This window comes from Carya illinoinensis, chromosome 15 (assembly GCF_018687715.1).
Source record: "Carya illinoinensis cultivar Pawnee chromosome 15, C.illinoinensisPawnee_v1, whole genome shotgun sequence".
Classification (NCBI taxonomy): Eukaryota; Viridiplantae; Streptophyta; class Magnoliopsida; order Fagales; family Juglandaceae; genus Carya; species Carya illinoinensis.
This window is the reverse complement of record NC_056766.1, coordinates 46,112,656-46,137,355: the sequence shown is the minus strand read 5'-3', so window position 1 is coordinate 46,137,355 and position 24,700 is coordinate 46,112,656. Positions and strand designations below refer to the sequence as shown.

Genomic DNA, 24,700 nt, shown 5'->3' with positions numbered 1-24,700 from the left:
TATCTTTTACTTTTGAGTACTTTTACAAATTGCTTGTGATCACAACCCATTGCAATGGATGATCTATCCATCACATTCATTCCATATATGGATTTCATTATTTGAAGGAAGACATTTTCATTTTTTATAAATTACAAAATTTATGGTCACAATCTATATATAACTTGGATTGTGAGTGAATCCCAACAACTTCTAATTCCAAGATGGATTTATTCGATTTAAAACTCAAACATAATACACATAGTTCAGACATATTAGAAAATTTATGGAGGTCACAATCTATATATAACTTGGATTGTGAGCGAATCCCAACAACAATTCTGATTCCAAGATGGATTTATTCGATTTGAAACTCAAACTTAATACACTTAGTTTAACATAATACACATAGTACAGACATATGTAAGTATTACATAATACGCATAGTACAGACATATGCAATGGAACAACAACAAAGCATAAAAGAAATTTAAAAAAAATACTACTACATGACAATCTGAGGACTCCCAGTTTTATTGAAAAGCCAATACTAAGCTAAATGATGAGCAAACACGGCACAATCATCGCTCCATCAAATACACTTTCATCAAGAAGGCAAGGGTGGAGGTGAATCCTGAGCATTTGAGGAGTAGGCATTTGAATTATTAGATTTTGACTGTATCTTAATTACGATGACTGTGATCACGATGTAAAAGCATGCGTCGAGAAACCTGAGTAATCTTTTGAAATTTAGCCTAGAGAAAAGATGACGAATTCGAACTCTGATGTTGTAGTGTTCACAATGACGGTTGATCTTTTTGATTTCCTTGGTCATGTAGCAATACTCTTCATTAATATCAAACACTAGCCCTTTAGTAAGTTTGTTGAAAATATTTGCCACCTCCTCGTCTCTACCCATTGCATGTTCGATAATCCCAGCATCACAAAGAATCTTGACATCCTGGACCGTATCCACTATGCTATCCAAGAACAATGCAAGACAGCAAAAATGTGGAGCTACATCACAGTTGTTTTGTTCATAGGCTATCAAGTTCCTGAACATAGGGCTAGTGCTATCATCGATGACCATAGTCGGAATATTTAACGTCTTGCCTGTAAGATTTATGTTGAGAATGCTACCAGATGTTTTTTTGAACTTAATACCAGCATAACTAAGTATTTTGGCATTATGCACCAAACCTTTCCCAGGACGCCTAAGATCACTCTTTGCAAGCTGCTGTGGGTATATGTTATCTCCTGAAATTAAGGTAGAGTGAAACAAAGCTAATAGATGTATATACCCACCATTGGCATGCTTGTTCAACATCCTTTCATCAAATTTGTCCTTCCCAGGTCTCAAGGGTTCAAAAAACCTAAGAGCAAGCGTAATCAGAGTTGCCTCCCCAGTCAAGGTAGTAAGTTCAAAAATCTCCTTCAGCACAAACATAGGGAGTTGGTTCTCAAGCAAAAGTAAATCACGAGAGATATTTGTCTGTGTCCAGCGTGTTTTGAAAAAGGGCTCTCCCACATATTTTTTCTGCAAGAAGTCAAGAAATATAATTGTGATCAGTGTGCATGCCTTCTTGTGATCATAATTACTAAAGGAAAATTAGAGTGAAAACCAAACTTAATTAGAATGTATAACTAATTAATACCTCGTAGAAACGCAGGAGTTCTACAATGAAGCAACCGTCGAGGACCATCATCTGCACAAAATCATCAGGTTTTATAGCCTGAAAGTCATATGCATAGAATTCTCTAGTCTTTTTCTCCAATTTTCTCATGGCATTTTTAAGGCTTTCTTCAAGGATAGGTTGCCCTGTTCGGTTTCGAATCAGGTGATCCAGAAACTGCCGCTTTTGAGTTTGCATAGCTCGTAGACTTGGTTCATTATGATGAAAGGGACCAATGGAGACAATCATGGGGATGTAGGGTTCTTTGTCGACTTTGAACATAGGTACAGGAATCTTCAATGTCGACCATCCTGATCCGTTGATGATAACAGGCTTTTGTCTCTCATTATCGTTGATTTGGATAGCATGCTCAGGATCAACTGTTTGGCCTGATTGTGTCTCTTCATTTGGATTGTAATATTCTTCACCACCAAAGCCAAAATTGGTGCCAATATTGCCAAAAGCTGCCAGTTGATCGCCAACTGCATCTAAAGTACCATCATTTGATTGTTGATTACTGGTTTCAAAATCCTCTCCCACATCTTCCATTTCGTTCAACAGCGCTAGCTTTAAGTTCTTCTTAATTGTTACGAAAATGCTGAAACTTAGTTCTCAATAGTTGTTCAATCTGTACTATATATATATAAATAAAGAATTTAATCACAGTCATGTGCTAAGATTCTGATTAAGACCATAGTTAGTACTTAACGGTTGAGGTAAAGAACAAACATGTATGCATGCATCACCTCCAAAAACCATGCAACCCATGCCAGTACGTACCGAACTGTCCGTCAACAGATCATTCTGGTTGGTCTGTTTTCTGGAAATTTGCTTATACAATTACCTGCAGTAAATAAACCACGTACGACTGAATATATATATATATATATATAGCTAAGTATATACAATTGTTATTACTAAGTTAATCTTGTGAATCTACTATATATTTAATTGGTAAGTTAATCTTGTGAGATATATAGCATATATTTACGTACATATCATGCTAATTAATTCAATTTCAGTATGCAAGAATTATATGTACCGTACGTAGTGTGCGCGCGCAAGAAGCTAGCAAAACTACATGAGCATGATGCAGAGATCGATACTCCCGGACTCACGGTCTGAGTTCCTGGTGATGAGAAACTCCAACTTCACCCTACAATGGATACCGAGATTAGCCTAGAATATATAATATCTATGGGTCTGCTAACTCTGCTGTAAAAGATAAAAAAAGTATCAGTGAGAGACACAGAGAAGCTGCCAAAGAGCTGAACCGACAAGCTTCACAGCATGAGTTCGTAGTTTTGGTTCACACTTCACATGAGACCAAGTACTTTACTTGCCACCCTCAGAAAACCGTACAACTCGAGCATCGACCTGAGCTTCGTTTGACTCACTCAGAGAGTCGGATCAATATTAAACGAAGCTACAAGGCCCACGTGTGAATCTACAATGCCACAAGAGTAATTAGATACACTAAGAGCATTAGTATTAAACTCATCAAATTTATCTTTAAAATTTAATAAAAAGTATAAATTTTTTATAAATCCAAAATCTTCATATCTATAATTTCATATTAGATTAGTCATTAGATTCATCAAAATAATAATATAATATAATTTTTTTAATAATAATATTTTTAATTTTTTTCTTCATATTTTGTAATTATACTAACCTAATAGTTTAATTTAGTACTTAAATAATTGATTTCCAACTAATTTAGAATAAAATAAAATAAAACCATTACCTATTAAAATTAAAATAAAATATTAGTTTGAAGGTAGAATAATAGACCTTTAAATTTAATATTTAATACAATTCAAAAAAACGCTTGAACAAACATCAAATAGAGAGTTCGATCAAGACTCACTTGACACGTATGATATGCATGGGTGTGTATATGCATGGGTGTGTATATTATATATACATATACATATATTTATAATTTGGAGGCTGGGACTTTTAAATCTAATCATGAATCGATCATGCATGCACAGTACTACCTATGATAAGCATTAAAGCATGAGGAGTAAGTACTATGACGAGAATTGTCTCGCTGCCTATTTGAGATCAATTAAATATATATATATATATATATATGTACTATTTTAATTAATGATTTGATCACATATCGATCTAATTAATTAAGCTATGAGTTTTGGCTTTTTTAATTAATAAATGTGCAGTATATATCCATATATCGCCCGATAACTAATTTATAATAATAAGTTCATGTATCCTGAAAAGTTTTATGAAGGGGTTTTAATTTCTTTCAAAAGATTCTCCCTTATCGGCCACGGCCTTACGTCTAAATAATTTCATCATCTGTTTTACGTCTAAATAACCTATTTTGCAAAAAAAGAAAGATATATATACTGAAAGCAGCAATATATACGAAAGGAAATATGTCATACATGGGTTTTTTTCATCACACAGAGCATAATGAAAGCAGAGGAGAATAAAGACTCTGAAACCAAATGGGTTTCTTCCACGTATGCTAACAAAGAACAATTTTTTTCTGCATGCCCTAAGCCACAATACCCATCTCAGAAAACACAAAGCATCCCATCTCGATGTACACATGAATAACATAATAGTATTGATTGGAAAATGAAAAATATTTACCTACGAAGCTGAGCAAACCATTGGCAAAATAGAGCTGTTCCAGCAGTTGTCGCTGGTTTGGTTCGTTCAAACAACTCGCTGGAAGTTGCAGCACTCGGCAGACGTAGGAGCGTTGCAAGGTGGCGTTGAACATGGAAACACCGTCACGAGGTCGCCCTGGGAAGAGGAACCCCGACGCAGGTTCATAAGGACGCTTGAGGTTGGGTTTCGTGGGATTTAACAAAAAAAAAATGTGAGAAAGGGAAAGAAGGTAGTAACAGAGAGAGACTAGAAAAATAGACGAACTTTTCCCCTTATATTTTAATTTCTGTTTATTTTTTTCTTATCTGCCATCATTCAGAGGCAGAAGCACTTTGGGAAGTAAGAAACAAGTTTGATCTCTTGACAATAATAAACAAATTAATAACAATGATAAAAAGAACTGAACAAGCTATCTTTACCAAACAAGTATAAAAAATTGCCTAACAAACTCCAAGCATCACGAAAAAATGAAGCCCTAGCCATCAACCTGTTTTGCAAAAAAAGAAAGATATATATACTGAATGTAGCAATATATACGAAAGAAAAGATGTCATACATGGGTTTTTTTTTCATCAAACAGAGCATAATGAAAGCAGAGGAGAATAAAGACTCTCTTCCACATATGCTCACAAAATACAATTTTTTTCTCCATGTCCTAAGCCACAATACCCATCTTAGAAAACACAAAGCATCCCATCTCGCTGTACACATTAATAACATAATAGTATTGATTGGAAAATGAAAAATATTTACCTACGAAGCTGAGCAAACCATTGGCAAAACAAAGCTGTCTGGGCAGTTGTCGTTGGTTTGGTCCGTTTAATCAACTCGCGGGAAGTTGCAGCGCTCGGCAGACGTAGGAGTGTTGGGAGGTGGCGTTGAACATGGACATGCCATTACGAGGTGGCCCCCGACGCGGAGACGCCGTCTCGAGGTGGCCCTGGGAAGAGGAACCCAGACGCAGGTTTGTGACGACGCAGGAGGTTGGGTTTCGCGGGATTTCTCAAAAAAAAAAATGTGGAAATGAAAGAAGATAATAACAGAGAGAGACTAGAAACATAGACAAACTTTTCCTCTTATATTTTAATTTCTATTTATTTTTTTCTTATCCGCCATTATTAAGAGGCAGAAGCACTTTGGGAAGGCAGAATCAAATTTGATCTCTTAACAATAATAAACAAATTAATAAAAATGATAAAAACAACTGAACAGGCTATCTTTTTCAAACAAGTATAAAAAATTGCCTAACAAACTCCAAGCATTGCGAAAAAATGAAGCCCCAGCCATCAACCTGTTTTGCAAAAAAAGAAAGATATATATACTGAAAGCAGCAATATATACAAAAGGAAAGATGTCATACATGGTTTTTTTTTTCATAAAACAGAGCATAGTGAAAGCAGAGGAGAATAAAGACTCTGAAACCAGATGGGTTTCTTCCACGTATGCTCACAAAGAACAATTTTTTTCTGCACGCCCTAAGCCACAATACCCATCTTAGAAAACACAAAGCATCCCATCTTGATGTACACATGAATAACATAATAATATTGATTGGAAAATGAAAAATATTTACCTACGAAGCTGAACAAACCATTGGCAAAATAGAGTTGTTCTAGCAGTTGTCGCTGGTTTGGTCCGTTCAATCAACTTACAGGAAGTTGCGGCAGACGTAGGAGCTTTGGGAGGTGGCGTTGAACATGGAAACACCGTCGAGAGGTCGCCTTGGGAAGAGGAACCCCGACGCAGGTTCGTGAGGACGCATGAGGTTGGGTTTCGCGGGATTTCTCAAAAAAAAAAAAATGTGAGAAAGGGAAAGAAGATAATAACAGAGAGAGACGAGAAAAATAGACAAAGTTTTTCCCTTATATTTTCATTTCTATTTGTTTTTTTCTTATCCGCCATCATTCAGAGGCAGAAGCACTTTGGGAAGGTCGAAACAAATTTGATCTCTTGACAATAATAAACAAATTAATAACAATGATAAAAACAACTGAACAAGCTATCTTTACCAAACAAGTATAAAAAATTGCCTAACAAACTCCAAGCATTATGAAAAAATGAAGCCCCAGCCATCAACCTATTTTGCGAAAAAAGAAAGATATATATACTGAAAGTTGCAATATATACGAAAGGAAAGATTTCATACATGGGTTTTTTTTTCATAAAACAGAGCATAATGAAAGCAAAGGAGAATAATGACTCTGAAACCAGATGGGTTTCTTCCATATATGCTAAAAAAGAACAATTTTTTTGTGCATGCCCTAAGCCACAATACCCATCTCAGAAAACACAAAGCATCCCATCTCGATGTACACATGAATAACATAATAGTATTGATTGGAAAATGAAAAATATTTACCTACGAAGCTGAGCAAACCATTGGCAAAACAGAGCTGTTAGGGCAGTTGTTGCTGGTTTGTTCCGTTTAATCAACTCGCGGGAAGTTGTAGCGCTCGGCAGACGTAGGAGTGTTGGGAGGTGGTGTTGAACATGAAGATGTCGTTGCGAGGTGGCCCTGGGAAGAGGAACCCCGACGCAGAGACACCGTAGTGAGGTGGCCCTGGGAAGAGGAACCCAGACGCAGGTTTTCGACGATGCAGGAGGTTGGGTTTCGCGGGATTTCTCAAAAAAAAAAAAAGGTGAGAAAGGAAACAAGATAATAACAGAGAGAGACAAGAAACATAGACAAACTTTTCCTCTTATATTTTAATTTCTATTTATTTTTTTCTTATCCGCCATTATTCAGAGGCAGAAGCACTTTGGGAAGGCAGAAACAAATTTGATCTCTTGACAATAATAAACAAATTAATAAAAATGATAAAAACAACTGAACAAGCTATCTTTACCAAACAAGTATAAAAAAAATTGCCTAACAAACTCCAAGCTTCACAAAAAAATGAAGCCCCAGCCATTAACCTGTTTTCCAAAAACAGAAAGATATATATACTGAAAGCAGCAATATATACGAAAGGAAAGATGTCATACATGGGTTTTTTTTTATCAAACAGAGTATAATGAAAGCAGAGGAGAATAAAGACTCAGAAACTAGATGGGTTTCTTCCACGTATGCTCACGAAGAACAATTTTTTTCTCCATGCCCTAAGTCATGATACCCATCTCAGAAAACACAAAGCATCCCATCTCGATGTACACATGAATAACATAATAGTATTGATTGGAAAATAAAAAATATTTACCTACGAAGCTGAGCAAACCATTGGCAAAACAGAGCTATTTGGGCAGTTGTCACTGGTTTGGTCTATTCAATCAACTCACGAGAAGTTGCAGCACTCGACAGACATAGGAGCATTGGGAGGTGGCGTTGAACATGGAGACGCCATCGTGAGGTGGCCCTTGGAAGAGGAACCTCGATGCAGGTTCGTGACGATGCAGGAGATTGGGTTTCGTGGGATTCAATTCGCATTTGCTTCGAAATATAGCTCACGGGGAGTGTCGGTGCTGGGCAAATGAAGCAGTGCCGCTCGGTGGCGCTGACGAGAGAGACGGTGTCGTCGGGAGGCTCTAGCCAGAGGAAGTGCACGCCGGTCCTTGTCAAGGGAGAAGGGTATTCATTGGATGAATTCGAATGGGGATAAATCAAAAACCGAATTTCAAATGCAATCAAAAAGCACGTTTTGATTAGGAAAAAAATTGAAGACAAAGCAGCCACGTAGTAATTAGTGCAATGTGTGCGCCACTACAATGGCTTCTCCGTAGAACTGCTCAAGGATCCAATATTCTCTATATATATCATAGTAAACATTGTTTTTGTATAATTAGTTATCTACCTGGAAGGGATGCACGCAACTCTATATATAGTTCTCTCGTGGGTATGTAATAATTATCTGGGAATGTGTTATTTGAGACTTAACACATTAAATCCCAATAGGTCTAAATGTGTTACTAGGGAATGTGTTATTTCCACCTTACAAGAAAATCATCCAAGATGATCATTTGAGATTACTAATTAACACTTTGCATATAATTAGTACATTCTTCATTTAATTTCCTTGCAGACTCTTAATTATCTACCAGATCTGTTTTCATCAAGCTGGATCACATAGACCAAATTTCCCTACTGAACCAGGAAAAAATGGTAAGAATGTTCAAGAAGTTGGTGATAATTGATCAATCCCAAATTGTAAAGTAACATCCTCCACATCAAACTTGTAGCTTTTTCTTTTAAGGAAATCATTTTTGTCACACATATTTGTGATATATATGTGTGACAGAACATTGAAGACATTTTTTGTTCTTTATAAATTAGAAAATTTATGGAGGCTAGTCACAATCTATTATAACATGAATTGGGAGTGAATCCCAACAACATCTGATTCAAAGATAGATTTATTCGATTTGATATTCAAACATAATACCAATAGTATTGACATATGCAATGGAACAACAACACAACATACAAAACTTGATTTAAAAAAAAAAAAATTAAAAAAAAAAAAAAAAAAACACTACTACATGAGATCACTCTGAATGCTCCCAACTTTATTGAAAACCAAGACTAAGCTAAATGATGTGCAAACATAGGGCTTGATCTTCAATGTCGGCTCCACCAAATAAACCTACCCCAACCATTTCAAATGGTGTTTTGTTTTTGTCATAATGCTTATAGTTAAGGCGGAGGTGGAGGTGGAGGTGGATAGTACTGATTAAGTGAGGGGCTATAACTTGAAAACTTAGCAGCGAAAAGGGAAAAGATGACTGTAACTAGAATGGAAGCGTATGTTGTGAGTGATCCCTTGTAGTTCAACCTGGCAAGAAGACGACAAATTCAAACTCTGGTGTTGTGTGCTCGACAAAGATGGTTGATGTTTTCGATTTGCTCGGTCATGTAGCAATACTCCTTATCAATATCAAACACCAACTCTTTAGTGAGATTGTTGAAAAGATTTGTAAACTCCTCATCTTCACCCTTTGCCTGTTTGATAATCCCGGCATCACGAAGAATCTTGACATCCTCAATCGTATCCACTATGCTATCCATGAACACTACAAGGCAGCAAAAAAATGGAGCTGCAGAGTGATTGTTTTGTTCAAAGGCTATCAAGTTCCTCAACAAAGGGCCAGTGCTATCATCAATGATTATGGTTGGAATCTTTAGCATCTTGCCTTTAAGCTTTAGGTTGAGAATGCTACCAGGATTATTTCTGACCTCAATACTAGCATATTGAAGTGTTTTGGCATCATGCACCCAACGTTTCCCAGGAAACATAAGATGTGTTTTTTTCCTTTCACTCTTTGCAGGTTGCTGCATGCATATGTTATCCCCTAAAGTTAAGGTAGAGTGAAACAAAGCTAATAGATGTATATAATCACCAGTGGCATGCTTGTGCAACATAAATGTTTCAAATTATTCCTTCCCAGGTCTCAAGGGTTCAAAAAATCCAAGAGCAAGGATGTTCAAATCAAGACTTGCCTCCCCCTTTGAGGTAGTAAGTTCAAAAATATTTTGTAGCACGAACTTAGGGACTTGGTTCTCAAGCAAAAGGAAATCACCAGACATATTTGGCAACATCCATCGTATTTGGAAAATGGGCTACCCCACATATTTTTTCTGCAAGAAGTCAACAAGTATAAATGTGGTCAGCATGTCTTCATGTGATCTTAATTGCTAAAGGAAAATTAGAATGTAAAAACCAAATTAATTAGAATGTTTAACTAATTAATACCTCGTATAAACGCAGGAGTTCAACGATGAAGCAACCGTCAAGGAGCATCATCTTCACAAAATCATCAGACTTTATAGCTTGAAAGTCTTTTGCATAGAAATCTCTGGTCTTTTCCTCTGATTTGATCATGACATTTTTGAGACTTTCTTCAAGGATAGGCTGCCCCGTTTAATTTCGAATTAGGCGATCAAGAAATCGCCATTTTTGAGCTTGAATGGCTTGTAGACTTGATTCATTATAATGAAATGGACCAATGGAGACAATTTTGGGGATGTAAGCTCCCTTGTCAACTTTGAACATAGGTGCAAGAACCTTCAATGTCGACCATTCTGATCCGCTGATGATAACAAGCTTTTGTCTCTCATTATCGTTGATTCGGATCACACATTCAAGAACAACTATTCTTCATTTCTTACATTGATCCTTTGTCTGGACTCTTAGATGTCTCCCTTCATTTGGATTGCCATCTTCTTTTCCACCAATGCCAAAAGCCGCTGCTTCACCATGATCAATATTGCCAATAGTTGGCTGGCAAACTGCATCCAAGGTACTCGCATTGATTCGGATCGCATGTTGACCAGAAACAATTTTTCCTAATCTTCTATGTTGTTCATGCTTCTGGACTGATCTTGATGTACGCCTCTGATCTTGATCATTTGGCTTGTCATCTTTGATTAATTCTTCACCAATGCCAAAAGTTGTCTGGCGAACTGCATCTGAAGTACTCGCATTTGATTGTTGACTACTGGTTTCAAATATCTCTCCCACATCATGATAATGATCATCTTCCATTTCTGTCAATAATTAGTTCTTTCAGTTCTTCTTAATTATTACGAAAATGCTGAAACTTAATTCTCAATAGACGTTTTTCAATCTGTACCATAAATAAACTAATCCCAATGCGTTGAGATTCTCATTCAGACCATATATAGTAACTACTTGCAATCGATTGAAATACATGATGAGGCAGAAATTCACAATGGAGTAGTAGTATTGGAACTAAATTTTTTGAAATGAGCATTTATCGTATATTGTCTCATTGATTATATTTAAACAAATTGGAATTATTACCATTAATTAATTAATTTTCCTAGCTAAGAGATGAATTAACCACGTTATTGACCTTTGGTTTCAAAACTAGTATAGATCAGTAGTACGCAGTACGTAGTGAATATTATATAGATTAGCTAGCATTAATTAAAAACAACGCAAAAGCATTCAAAACATGAATAAATATATATAATTATATAAAGGTTAAGCTTTCTAAAAACATTGTAGCTTAGCCCTCTGTGTAAAAAATTATGAACCCATTTTGAAATATTGGCTCCGCATATATCAGGCCAGATATCTACTAGCTAGCCTCCACTTACTTCTAACTTTAAATTAAATTGTAGAAAAAGTTAGAAATAAGTTGAATAGGTATAGTTAGCTAATTAAGGTTGTGCATAGACCAAATTGGATGGTATATAGAATAATATATACTAGATGCAATCCTACGTCAGGTGTGCAAAATATTTTGCGTAGAAGAAAAATACATATATAAAACTTGTAGATGTAGAAGAAAAACTGAAAATCTGATCCAATTTTCAGTTATATATAAATAATTAATGCTTACTCATCATTAATTGGTTACCATTCTGCGAAACAAAAAAATACATATATAAAACTTGTTATCAAAATTATCTATCATTTAGAACCATTGGCTATCCTTTTATTCTTGTCCATCTTGTCTCTGTCTTAACTAATTTTCGGGGCGAGAGACACGTACGTGGATATTCCACATTCACATATATAATTTTCTCTTTTGTTGGGAGCTAATTATTTGGTCCAACTGATTATTTGTGCTTTCATACTTCGAATGTGAAACACTGTTCAAATGTACATATCAGAAATACTAATCTCATCCAATTGAAAAACATATTAATTGGATCATATTACATAACATATTTCACAACTAACAATGTTTTCAACGGTTGCTTCATTGTAGAACTCTTGTGTTTCTATGAGGTATTAATTAGTTATACATTCTAATTAAGTTGGTTTTTCGCTCTAATTTTTCCTTAGCAATTATGATCACACGAAGACAAATTGATCACAATTATACTTCTTTACTGTTTGCAGAAGAATCGTGAAGGGGAACCCCTTTTCAAAACACGTTGGATGCAGACAAATATCTCTCGTGATTTAATTTTGCTTGAGAACCAACTCCCTATGTTTGTGCTGCAGAAGATTTTTGAACTTACTCCTAACTTGATGGGGGAGACAACTCTGAATACGCTTGCTCTTAGGTTTTTTGAACCCTTGAGACCTGGGAAGGAGAAATTTGAAGAAGGGATGTTGAACAAGCATGCCAATAGTGAGTATATACATCTATTAGCTTTGTTTCACTCTTCCTTAATTTCAGGGGATAAAACATACCCGCAGCAGCCTACAAAGAGTGAAAAGGAAAAAACACATCTTAGGCTTCCTGGGAAAGGTTGGGTGCATAATGCTAAAACACTTAGTTATGCTAGTATTAAGTTCCAAGGAAAATCTAGTTGCATTCTCGACATACAGCTTACAGGCAAGACGTTAAAGATTTCTACTATGGTCATCGATGATAGCACTAGCCCTGTGTTGAGGAACTTGATAGCCTATGAACAAAACAACTGCGATGTAACTCCATATTTTTGCTGTCTTGCGTTGTTCTTGGATAGCATAGTGGATACGGTCGAGGATGTCAAGATCCTTTGTAATGCTGAGATTATCAAACATGCAATGGGTAGAGACGAGGAGGTGGCGAATCTTTTCAACAGACTCACTAAAGAGTTGGTGTTTGATATTAATGAAGAGTATTGCTACATGACCAAGGAAATCGAAAACATCAATCGTCATTGCCGAATGCACGACATTAGAGTTCGAATTCGCCGTTTTCTTGCTAGGCTAAACTACAAAGGATCACTCAATACAATCTTTTACATTTTGGTCACAATCATCTTATCCTTTATTGCTAGTAATCCTCCAAATGACAGCCCCTCCTCAACTAATGGGTTGTCACCTACACCTCCACCTCCGCCTTCACTATAACCATTTCGACAAAAACAAAACACCATTTGAAATGGTTGATGCAGGTTTATCTAGTGGAGCCAACATTGATCAATGAACCACGTGGTTGCAATCATTTGACTTACTATTGCTTTTTTAATAGAACTGGGAGTATTCAAAGTCTCATTATGTAGAAGTGTCTTTTAATAAATAAATAAATAAATAAAGTTGGGTATGCTCTATTGTTCGTCCATTGTATATGTTTGTACTATGTGTATTATGTTTGAATTTCAAATCAAATAAATCCATCTTGGAATTAGAAGTTGTTGGGATTTACTGACAATCCATGCTACATATAGATTAATGTGACCTACATAATTTTTCTAATTTGTAAAAAATGAAAAATATCTAATTCCTTCGATTTTCTGTCACACATATATATTAGAATATGTATGTACTTCAAATAATGAAATCCATGTATATGAAATGAATGTGTATGGGTAGATCATCCGTTGCGATGGCTGTGATCACATGCAATTTGTAAAAGAACTCAAAAGTAAAAGATGTAAGTTTGACAAAATGGTCTCCTCCGTTGATGAAGGAAGTTACTTAATTTTATTGTATATTAACGCCTTTACAATTTGGGATTGACAAATTGTGATCCAGCTTGATGGAGACAAATTAATCGGGTAGATAATTAAAAGTATATGCAAGGAAAATGAAGAATGTACCAATATGCAACGTGTTAATCTCAAATGATCATCTTGGATGGTTTTCTTGTAAGGTGGAAATCCAATGAGTATTACACACCCACGAGATCAGAACCTGCATATACGTATCATGAGTGATCGAGTACGTTGCATCCTTTCCAACTTCCAAGATTGCATCCCTTCAAGCTTCCACGGAGATATATAAGTCCTATTGATCATAACTTGATAGTATTGCTTATATATATAACCCAATGATTTCTATGATATATATTAATATTGGATCCATTCAAGTGTATATATTGCTTCATTTCGTAAATCATGGCTGTTCCATTGAGCTGAAAAGTAATTCTCGGAACATATATGTTTCCAGTAAGAACTGAGAAGACAACATGCATATATGCACCGTACCCTGCATTACAAACATAAATCTTAAAGTACCCGGAGGAAGCATAGCTTGAACACTAAAATCATCACCTACGAGGTCTCTTCCTCAATCGCCCGGTTTATAAAAAAAAATAAGAGGGTGGTAAAGACGATTTTATTTAATGCTTGTGACTTTATAATAATTTTAAGCAATTATAACTCATGTTATATTGATTAATTAGTGCTTTAATTTAGAGTATAAATCATTATATAGATCATGTCGACATGCCAAGTATCAATTCCAGCAGACTTGTGTTCTTACTCTTTATAATTATTCCAATAGACATGACTAACTATAACATGATTTATAAGTCCAATTAAACGTGACGTAACATTTTTGTGTCATTAATTTCCATGCATGCTTAAATACATAAGATCAGGCAAATCTCAAAACACCCAATATATATATATACTATCATGTTGACACCGATATATGCTTAAAACACCAATTTGCAGTGCTACTAGCCGGCTGAGCGGCAACCCACGGCGAGGGCAGGGATTGCAATGTAGTCATGTTATGTACGTACTGGGCTAATTACTCCAAAAAATAAACCGCAAAAATATTGTCCCTTTTAACACGCATTTCAATATAATCCAAACAAATGAGATACCTTAAGTCCCAAAGCTTATATACAATACTAAGATCCCATACCAACTACCACCAACTACAGACGCGTCTTGTCCGCCAGAATGCAAATGAACTTTTAAAGTGTCATGCCATGATTTCCATATGCATGCAGCTAATAAAGAAGAACGAAAATCTGGAATAATTATTGACATTACATTTTCTAGTTGCCTAGCAAAATAAAATGTAGAAAAGTAAACACCGTAGAACATCTTTGAAGTTCCATGCATCCACTTGGCTCTATAGCCATGCATTTAAGGAAACCCTTAATTCATGAACCCAATATATAGCAGTTTTTTGGATCCTCTGGTTCAAGTAGAACACGTACGTACACTACTTGGAAGGAATAGATCATGATGTTAATGTTGTTGGCGCCGCTTGGTGTCCGATGTGGTGAGCGGCGACGAGAGTGAAGGACAGAGATAGGGGTTCATGTTTAACGGCAGAGAGAAAAGAAAAGAAGAGGAAGAGATAAAATGGGGAAAATGATATGGGTTGGGCTTGGGCCTAACATGTTGGACTTAAGTTTCGGGGTCAGATCACCCTTGGGCCTTGGTTATCAATTTATTTTCCACGCCTACAAATTATTCATAACTTCAAACTGTCAAGATTTTCCAATTGGACCCTATATTATTTATATTTCTAATTCTCTACTCCATCAATATCTAACCATTAACGAGAACTAGCTAGCTAGTTGTTCATCAACTTCATCTTAATAATTAAGCCATAACCAAGCTCGGTAAGTACGAGATGAAAATAATAAATAGTTTTAGATGATGAACATAAGTTCACTAATCCATTTCTAATGTCAGACCTAATTAATTTAAGAAAGATGATTAACCTACAACTGTCTTACAATTTTTTTACTACTCTATATAAAATAAAGCTGAATCCTTTTATCCAGCTGCTTACACCGCACACAACTGCTATTAAAGTAAGTGTGTGGTGTAAAAATGATGAATATAATTATTCTTAAATAAAAGACAGTTTTGTAAAAAATAAATATATTTCTAATGAAATACTATATTTCTAACTATGCTTATATTAATTGAATGTCAAATAGATAATTAAAAATAATTAATATTCTTAATTTAAAAATCAAAGATCTTTTGGCTATCCAATCTAGCTCGGGTGGACACGTAAAAAATAAAGATATTATTAGATGGGTGCGAGTCACATTAATCGCACATAGACTAGAGGAAGACTAATTGGTCACATCTAATCTGTTATATATTAATGTATCATGCATGATATATATAAATATATATTTATATATATTAGGTGATACCGACATTAATCAAGTCATGAACCCCAGCCGGCCCCCTCATTTAGCATTTTAGTACTACTGGGGCCCTTCGATTAGTGTCTCTCATGCACACGTCCGAGCATGACCAAAGCATTAGTACGTATTACGTAATAAGAATTACCGCGTAAATAATGGATTTCACATAATTATGACTTCCAAGAGTTATATATAGGTAATTTAAACTTACATATATATATATATATATATATCATTAAAAGAGATGAACATTTATAACGAGTTGTTTGTAATAAAAATGACTATTTGATATAAAAATAGACTTATTTTAATAGGAAATAATCACTTTAACATAAAATAATTAGTTTTTTTATATTGAATATATATATATATATATACTAGGTGGGAGCAACGTGCAAAGCACGTTCGTCTAATTTTATGAAATGATTATTTGTAAAAAATAATATATATTTTATAAAAATTATTGATGTCACTTAATAATTTAAAGCATATTGGAGAAGATAAAAAAATTAGTTCAAAATATCATATAATCGAATACATATTTATAACTCCACAATTTTAATAAAAATGTATACGAAAAATTTAATAAAAGTCTAATACAAACGGTAGTTCAAAATATGTGTCGTTTGATATTTGTATTATAATTCATCAATTTATGTAATCATGTAGACGATCAATAGAGACAATATTAAAATTCTTATTTTGCTGTTAGTTGAATCGATCAAGATCAACATAAAGTTAAAACATAATCTTTTTATAAAATTTGTGGTATAATATTTTTTATATATAGCATATATATAAATCCTAAAATATATTTTGAAGTTGTTGGTCGAATTTACTCTTTCTTGATTAGCTCAATGATCACGACTTTTGTCATGTGTCCATCATAGCAAGCCCATGTGTGGAATATGACTTAGTGGAAGTTACGTCCTACTATCATGAGAAAAAAACACTTTGATTAAATACACTTGTATTATATATTATATGAGATTTTTAAATTTAGAATACTTAATAATTTGATTTAATGAAACGTATAATACACATGTATTATACTTAGGAATTCACGTCTTATGCACCTAATACACGTGTATATGTTAAGGAGAAAGAGAAAAATATAATAACTAATATTTAATTACTTATTATTATATAAACTATTAAGTATTGTAATTATTGTGATTAATAAATTATATAACAACATTGAATATTATCTCTCTCAACATTTATGTCTTCATTCTATATGCCAATTACATTCACACGTATTTAAACAAACGGTGTTAATTTTAACGGAAAAACAAGAAAAACCGTTAAAACAAGATTTTCCGTTTCATACACACTTTTTATATATAGAAGATATAATGCTTTAAAAGTGACATAATCATTAATTTATATTTGAGGATAAGTTTTTGAGAGTGTTAATTGAGGGGTTGTCTAATGAATCAATATTATATATATATATATATATATATATATCCATCCATCCATGCATTTATAATCTTGAATGGATGGAAGAAATTTATTTGATTCGATATAACTTTTAAAATATTAATTAATTCAATGACCCATGGATTTATTAATTAAGTTGACGTGACAATCAAAATCAATCCCCAATCAATAATATTAAAAACTAATAGACATGGATGCACAGTAAGTACAATTATAATAAGTACTTGAGAGGGACTGATCTTGGATCGTATATTTTTTCTCCTACACATCATGCATGGATGCACACGTACAACGTCAGAGCTTAGAAAAGCATCAACACTACTAGGATATAAAGTAACAGATTCATCATATATGGAGTCTTGCAAAGACCAATACTCAAGTGTGAAAGCACAAAATAATCAGTTGGGCCAAATAATTAGCTCCCAACAAAAGATCAGAAAATTATAATGTGAAAGTGGAATATCCACGTGTCTCTTGCCCGGGAGATTAGTTAGGAAAGAGAAAAATTTTCAAGCATTCTGGATCATCCTCCTCAACCTCATCGATTTCACAAATTAATAATCTTACTAAAGATTTGGAAGTTGCACGGTTTGAGAATGAGTATATGAGGTCTAGATAGTAAGAGTAGGCGACAGTCTGATTTAGAGACGCATTTGCAGAACCAACAAAAAGACCAGAAGGAAAGAATACGCAGTGAGGTCTAACAGCAAGTGCAGCGGAAGATAATGCTGCAAATAGAGCGTGTTATGTCATTGCAACAGAATCGCGATCGACAAGGAAATAAAAAAAAATGAATTTTATCAGTATATTATATTTTTAATATCTAATTTCAAAACAGTTGAAAACATTGTTAGTTGTGAAATATGTTATGTAATATGATCCAATTAATATGTTTTTCAATTGGATGAGATTAGTATTTCTGATATGTACATTTGAACAGTGTTTCACATTCGAACAGTGTTTCACAGTTTTTCAATATAGTAACTACTTGCAATCGATTTCAATACATGATGAGGCAGAAATTCACAATGGAGTAGTAGTATTGGAACTAAATTTTTTGAAATGAGCATTTATCGTATATTTGTCTCATTGATTATATTTAAACAAATTGGAATTATTACCATTAATTAATTAATTTTCCTAGCTAAGAGATGAATTAACCACGTTATTGACCTTTGGTTTCAAAGCTAGTTTAGATCAGTACGTGCGTAGTGAATATTATATAGATTAGCTAGCATTAATTAAAAACAACGCAAAAGCATTCAAAACATGAATAAATATATATAATTATATAAAGGTTAAGCTTTCTAAAAACATTGTAGCTTAGCCCTCTGTGTATAAAATTATGAACCCATTTTGAAATATTGGCTCCGCATATATCAGGCCAGATATCTACTAGCTAGCCTCCACTTACTTCTAACTTTAAATTAAATTGTAGAAAAAGTTAGAAATAAGTTGAATAGGTATAGTTAGCTAATTAAGGTTGTGCATAGACCAAATTGGATGGTATATAGAATAATATATACTAGATGCAATCCTACGTCAGGTGTGCAAAATATTTTGCGTAGAAGAAAAATACATATATAAAACTTGTAGATGTAGAAGAAAAACTGAAAATCTGATCCAATTTTCAGTTATATATAAATAATTAATGCTTACTCATCATTAATTGGTTACCATTCTGCGAAACAAAAAAATACATATATAAAACTTGTTATCAAAATTATCTATCATTTAGAACCATTGGCTATCCTTTTATTCTTGTCCATCTTGTCTCTGTCTTAACTAATTTTCGAGGCGAGAGACACGTATGTGGATATTCCACATTCACATATATAATTTTCCCTTTTGTTGGGAGCTAATTATTTGGTCCAACTGATTATTTGTGCTTTCATATTTCGAATGTGAAACACTGTTCAAATGTACATATCAGAAATACTAATCTCATCCAATTGAAAAACATATTAATTGGATCATATTACATAACATATTTCACAACTAACAATGTTTTCAACTGTTTTGAAATTAGATATTAAAAATATAATATACTGATAAAATTCATTTTTTTTTATTTCCTTGTCGATCGCGATTCTGTTGCAATGACATAACACGCTCTATTTGCAGCATTATCTTCCGCTGCACTTGCTGTTAGACCTCACTGCGTATTCTTTCCTTCTGGTCTTTTTGTTGGTTCTGCAAATGCGTCTCTAAATCAGACTGTCGCCTACTCTTACTATCTAGACCTCATATACTCATTCTCAAACCGTGCAACTTCCAAATCTTTAGTAAGATTATTAATTTGTGAAATCGATGAGGTTGAGGAGGATGATCCAGAATGCTTGAAAATTTTTCTCTTTCCTAACTAATCTCCCGGGCAAGAGACACGTGGATATTCCACTTTCACATTATAATTTTCTGATCTTTTGTTGGGAGCTAATTATTTGGCCCAACTGATTATTTTGTGCTTTCACACTTGAGTATTGGTCTTTGCAAGACTCCATATATGATGAATCTGTTACTTTATATCCTAGTAGTGTTGATGCTTTTCTAAGCTCTGACGTTGTACGTGTGCATCCATGCATGATGTGTAGGAGAAAAAATATACGATCCAAGATCAGTCCCTCTCAAGTACTTATTATAATTGTACTTACTGTGCATCCATGTCTATTAGTTTTTAATATTATTGATTGGGGATTGATTTTGATTGTCACGTCAACTTAATTAATAAATCCATGGGTCATTGAATTAATTAATATTTTAAAAGTTATATCGAATCAAATAAATTTCTTCCATCCATTCAAGATTATAAATGCATGGATGGATGGATATATATATATATATATATTTATATATACCATAAAAGTGGAATCAAGTGTATGATAGAAGGAAAATGAAATAACAGAGTTTGAAGATAAATGACAAGAATTTAAATATGAACAGATATCTTTGGAGTCGTAGTAGACTGCCGATGCATGATATGCTTGATATGAAAATAAAGAAATAATGAAACCAAAACTTTCAAATATTATTAATTGAAAGTAGATATTTAAACAAACTTACACAAACTTGAAATAAAGAAAAGAAGAGAAGGAAGGTGAATTTGGCTTGTATGGGAAGCAGTTCTTGCTGAAGGTGAGTTCGGCTAGAAAGTTCTGATTTTCCCAATAAAACGAAGAGCCCTTTTATAGATGAAGGAAGCTCTTTTACAATCAAAGGATCCCATAAATCACGGGATGAACAGTAAAAGGTTCCCATAAATCACGGGATGAACAGTAAAAGTGAACAGTGACTTTTTTTTTTTACTATTCACTTTTCAGAAAGCATGCACTCGTCGAAAGTGGTCTTGTCTTCTTTCACCGAAAGTGCGATATTCTTTCCTGCACTCCAAGCACCGAAAGCATCTTTGTCTCAATGTGCTGTCTGATCGTGCCGAAAGCAAACTGAAATGACTAAAGCACCGAAAGCATTTCTGTCTTCAATGTGCTGTCCGTTTGTAATGATCGAAGCAAACTGAAATGACTAAAGCACCGAAAGCATTTCTGTCTTCAATGTGCTGTCCGTTTGTAATGGTCGAACCATCTTTCCACCCCCAAAAAGTTGAAACTCCGGGGTTGAGAAGAGGGCAGCCGTTTGGGCATGATTTAATTATCTCCCAGCCTAGGGGGATAGTGTTCCGAGTCATGTCCAAAAATGTTGCTGTATGGATCAGAGGCCGTCGATTCTGTTGACGAAGCTTCTGACTCTTTATCCAAACCTTCACTGTTGGAGGTCTGTTCAATGGACTTCTTCAACAGTTCAAGTTGTAAAAGTAAATCCTGCTTCTTCTGTTTTGGAGAAGAGGATGAAGCTGTAGAATTCTTCTTTTTGCCGGAAGGTGACTTTTTCTTCTGTTTTGATGAAGAATTCTTTGACCCTGAACCTGAAGCTTGATCACTTGAACCTGGAATGGTTGGATATGTAATCAAAGCTTGATTTGGGGTGGGGGAAGGGAATTGTTGTTTATCCTTGAGGTTAGGAACAACAAGGGGAAAATCAGCTGAAATTCTTGAGACAATATCGTTAGTGTGAGGAAATTTATCCCACCACTTGACAAAATATTGTCGAATTAACATGTAATCTTTTTTAGTGTATTGCCATCTACAAATCCAAGGAGTTTTGTATTTGGCTCAGAAATGGAGTAAGGGTGGGAGCAAGATGTCTCGTCCTTTCATTTTTGATACACTGGAAACGGTAAAATGTTTAATAGCCTTCTGAAGACTATCAGGAAACAAATCATCAATGGGGCCAAAGAAATGCCACCATTTTTGAAACCACAAAGGAAATGATTGCTTGCAGTTCTTGTTGAAATTGAAAAACCAAGAGTGCTGCATAGCTGGTGTTTGAAACAAAGGAAATCTTAACCAAGCTTCAATATAATCATAATAATTATACTGAGCATTAGAATCCTTGATTGTTTTGAAGGTAGATGGGTGAGTTTCCCATTCTTCTTCGGTTATGACTGAAATGATAAAACAGTTGTGAAAGATGACCCTTGCAGGATCAACTTTGCAGTAAATGGGTTTAACTGAAATGGAACCGGTGCCAACCAAAATTCCAAGATAGTAGCTGAGGTTTTTGTTTAGATCCTCAGGGATCCAATGGAAACCTCGGGGAAAATAATCAGAAGCAATCTGGAAGGGATCTGTTTTTACTGATTTCTCAATGTAAAACAGATTCTGAAACCAAGCTTTTAAGAAATATTCTGCCTTGTTGGCAGAGGGAAATCTGGGGTTTATCGTAGCTAAGGGACTCGCATACGCATCGTATGGAGTGACTAAGGTAGAGGCAAATGAACTGGGAGGAATTGGCCTAGGAACTTGTCCTAGACTGGTAAATCTATTGGCTATCTCCAGTGGGGAGGAAGCTATGGTTGATGCAGATGCTGGAGGCATAAGCATTGTTAATGAAGCGGTGGTGAAGTAATCGGTGAAACCGGTTTCTTCTTCTTACTCATGTTTTCTGCAAGAATTCACGGGTAAGAAAATCAGGGATCGAATTATCAGAACCTTTGATAAATTCAATATCATAATCAAAAACACTTAAAATAGCTTGCCATCGTGCAAAAATCTGTTTTGATGCAATGTTTTTAACATCTTGTTCTAAAACAGTTTTAGCAGTTTTGCAATCAATGCGTAAAAGAAAATGCTGATTAAGCAAATCACTTTGAAATTTAGAAACACATAGTACTACTGACAAAATCTCTTTTTTAATAGTACTATAATTATGCTGTGCATGGTTCCAGGTTCCGGAATGGAAACGAACAATCTGTTCAAAAGAACCTGGTGAAACAACTTGTTTCAGGATGCCGCCATAGCCTGCGTCTGAGGCGTCAGTCTCGACAATCTTGAAGCTATTTGAAGTAGGAATCCCAAGACATGGAAGAGTTTTGACATGTGTCTTGATTTGTTTGACTACGTTGGTGTGAACATCAGTCCACGGAGAAGGATTAGAACGCAATCTCGCAAAGAGAGGGCGACATTGTTTTCTCATATCCTTGTAGAAATCTGAAATGTAATTTAAAGAACCAAGAAATCTTTGAAGTTGGTTTTTATCAAGAATGACATCAGGAAATTTGTCAGCAAATTCAATGGCTCTTTGGATGGGCCTGATTTTGCCTTCAAAGATGTCATAACCAAGGAATCTGATCTTGGTTTGAAATAGCTTAATCTTTTTCGCAGAAACAACAAGTCCATTTCTTTTGATGATCTCAAGAAACGTTCTGAGATGTTTCCAGTGTTCATCAATAGATTTGGAGAAAACAAGAACATCATCTATGTAGACGATGGTGAAATCAGTGAATGATAGGAAAATATCATTCATAATATTTTGGAATTCACTAGGAGCATTCTTCAGCCCAAATGGCATGACGTTCCACTCATAGTGACCGAATGGAGTAGTGAAACCAGTCTTGTACCGGTCAGACTCCCTAATTTGGATTTGCCAAAATCCAGACTTAAGGTCAAACTTGGAGAAAATAATTGCATCACTCAATCTATGAACCAAGTCATTCTTGTTAGGAATGGGATACCTAATCCACTCTAACACCTTGTTCAATGGTTTGTAATTAATGACTAAACGGGGTGTACCTCGCTCAATCTCAGCATTTTTTTGAACATAAAAAGCTGCACATGACCAGGGTGACTTACTATGCCTGATGATATTTTTAGCAAGAAGATCCTGGATTTCATTTTTGCAAAACTCCAAAGTTTCTCTATTCATTTGAATAGGTCTTGCTTTGGTTGGAATTAAGTTTTCAGAGAAATCTTTAACATAAGGTAAAGAAACAACATGTTTCTTCCTATGCCAGAAAGCATTAGGAAGTTCCGAGCAGACTTCATAAATCAAAGTTTTTTGAAAATCTTCGATTTTAGATCTAAGCAAGGAATCATGCAAATTATCAGAAACACGTTTGAATCTAATTTCTTGTTTAAGAAAATCTAAATGTTTTCTTTTTGCAGAGAGCAGAAATACAGATCTTCTAGCAGTATCACGTTCAAATTTAGAAGCAAATTTAAACTTAACTTTCTGTCCAAAGGGGTCAGTGGTGATCCCATCGGCTTCAGAAAGGAATGGATAAATCATGTTAAGAAAGGGCATACCAAGAATAACATCATGAGTCAAATTCTTAACAAGCACAGAAGGAATCTTAAAGCAGACATTGTCCTGGCAAATATGAGCTGTGTTCAACTCATAGCGAATCTTCATCTTAGATCCGTTTGTCGAGAATAAATTCTCTTCGGACTTTTCGAAATAAGAGGTAGGAACTAAGCCTTCTCGGATACAATTAAGATCCGCTCCTGAATCTATTAAAGCGACAGCAGAGAATTTGTATTCATGATTAACAATTATTTCTACTAAACAAAACCATTTCTGTGGGACAGAACGGTGAATCAAACAACATTCCTTAGTTGGATTAGAGGGTTCAGCATGGTCTGACTGGTTTGACTCATCACCAGAAGGACTTTCATGATCAAATTCTTTATCCAACTTTAAACATGCTAAATCTTGTTTAAAAGATGCATTTTCAGATTTGAGATTCTTGATCTCTTCTCTGAGTTCAGTAATCTCTCTTTTTACAAGAGATACTTCATGTTGTAAATCATTTAATGAAATATCTTTGGGTTTTTGTTTTTGAAAACGTCCCAAAGTTTCTTCAAAAGAAATCTTGCCCT

The 24,700-nt window shown here is 34.7% G+C and overlaps 2 protein-coding genes across 7 annotated transcripts; one reads left to right on the top strand and one right to left on the bottom strand.

Moving 5' to 3' along the window:
- Nucleotides 1-303: 303 nt before the first annotated feature.
- LOC122297268 (UPF0481 protein At3g47200-like) lies at nucleotides 304-3,003 on the bottom strand. 6 transcript variants are annotated; one of them, XM_043107284.1, is made up of 4 exons: nucleotides 2,695-3,003; nucleotides 2,433-2,496; nucleotides 1,635-2,280; nucleotides 304-1,516 (listed from the first exon to the last, which is right to left on the bottom strand). In XM_043107284.1, exons 3-4 carry the CDS (start codon nucleotides 2,199-2,201, stop codon nucleotides 587-589), a joined length of 1,497 nt encoding a protein of 498 aa, XP_042963218.1. In that variant the 5' UTR covers nucleotides 2,202-2,280; nucleotides 2,433-2,496; nucleotides 2,695-3,003; the 3' UTR covers nucleotides 304-586. The 6 variants fall into 6 exon arrangements, with proteins under 6 accessions (XP_042963218.1, XP_042963219.1, XP_042963215.1 ...); XM_043107285.1 differs by having other exon boundaries at nucleotides 2,700-3,003; XM_043107281.1 differs by having other exon boundaries at nucleotides 2,399-2,496; nucleotides 2,695-2,997.
- An 8,946-nt stretch (nucleotides 3,004-11,949) lies between these two features.
- LOC122297310 (UPF0481 protein At3g47200-like) lies at nucleotides 11,950-13,162 on the top strand. The gene is made up of 2 exons (XM_043107333.1): nucleotides 11,950-11,989; nucleotides 12,104-13,162. The coding sequence occupies exon 2, from the start codon at nucleotides 12,143-12,145 to the stop codon at nucleotides 13,046-13,048; it is 906 nt and encodes a 301-aa protein (XP_042963267.1). The 5' UTR covers nucleotides 11,950-11,989; nucleotides 12,104-12,142; the 3' UTR covers nucleotides 13,049-13,162.
- Nucleotides 13,163-24,700: the final 11,538 nt, after the last annotated feature.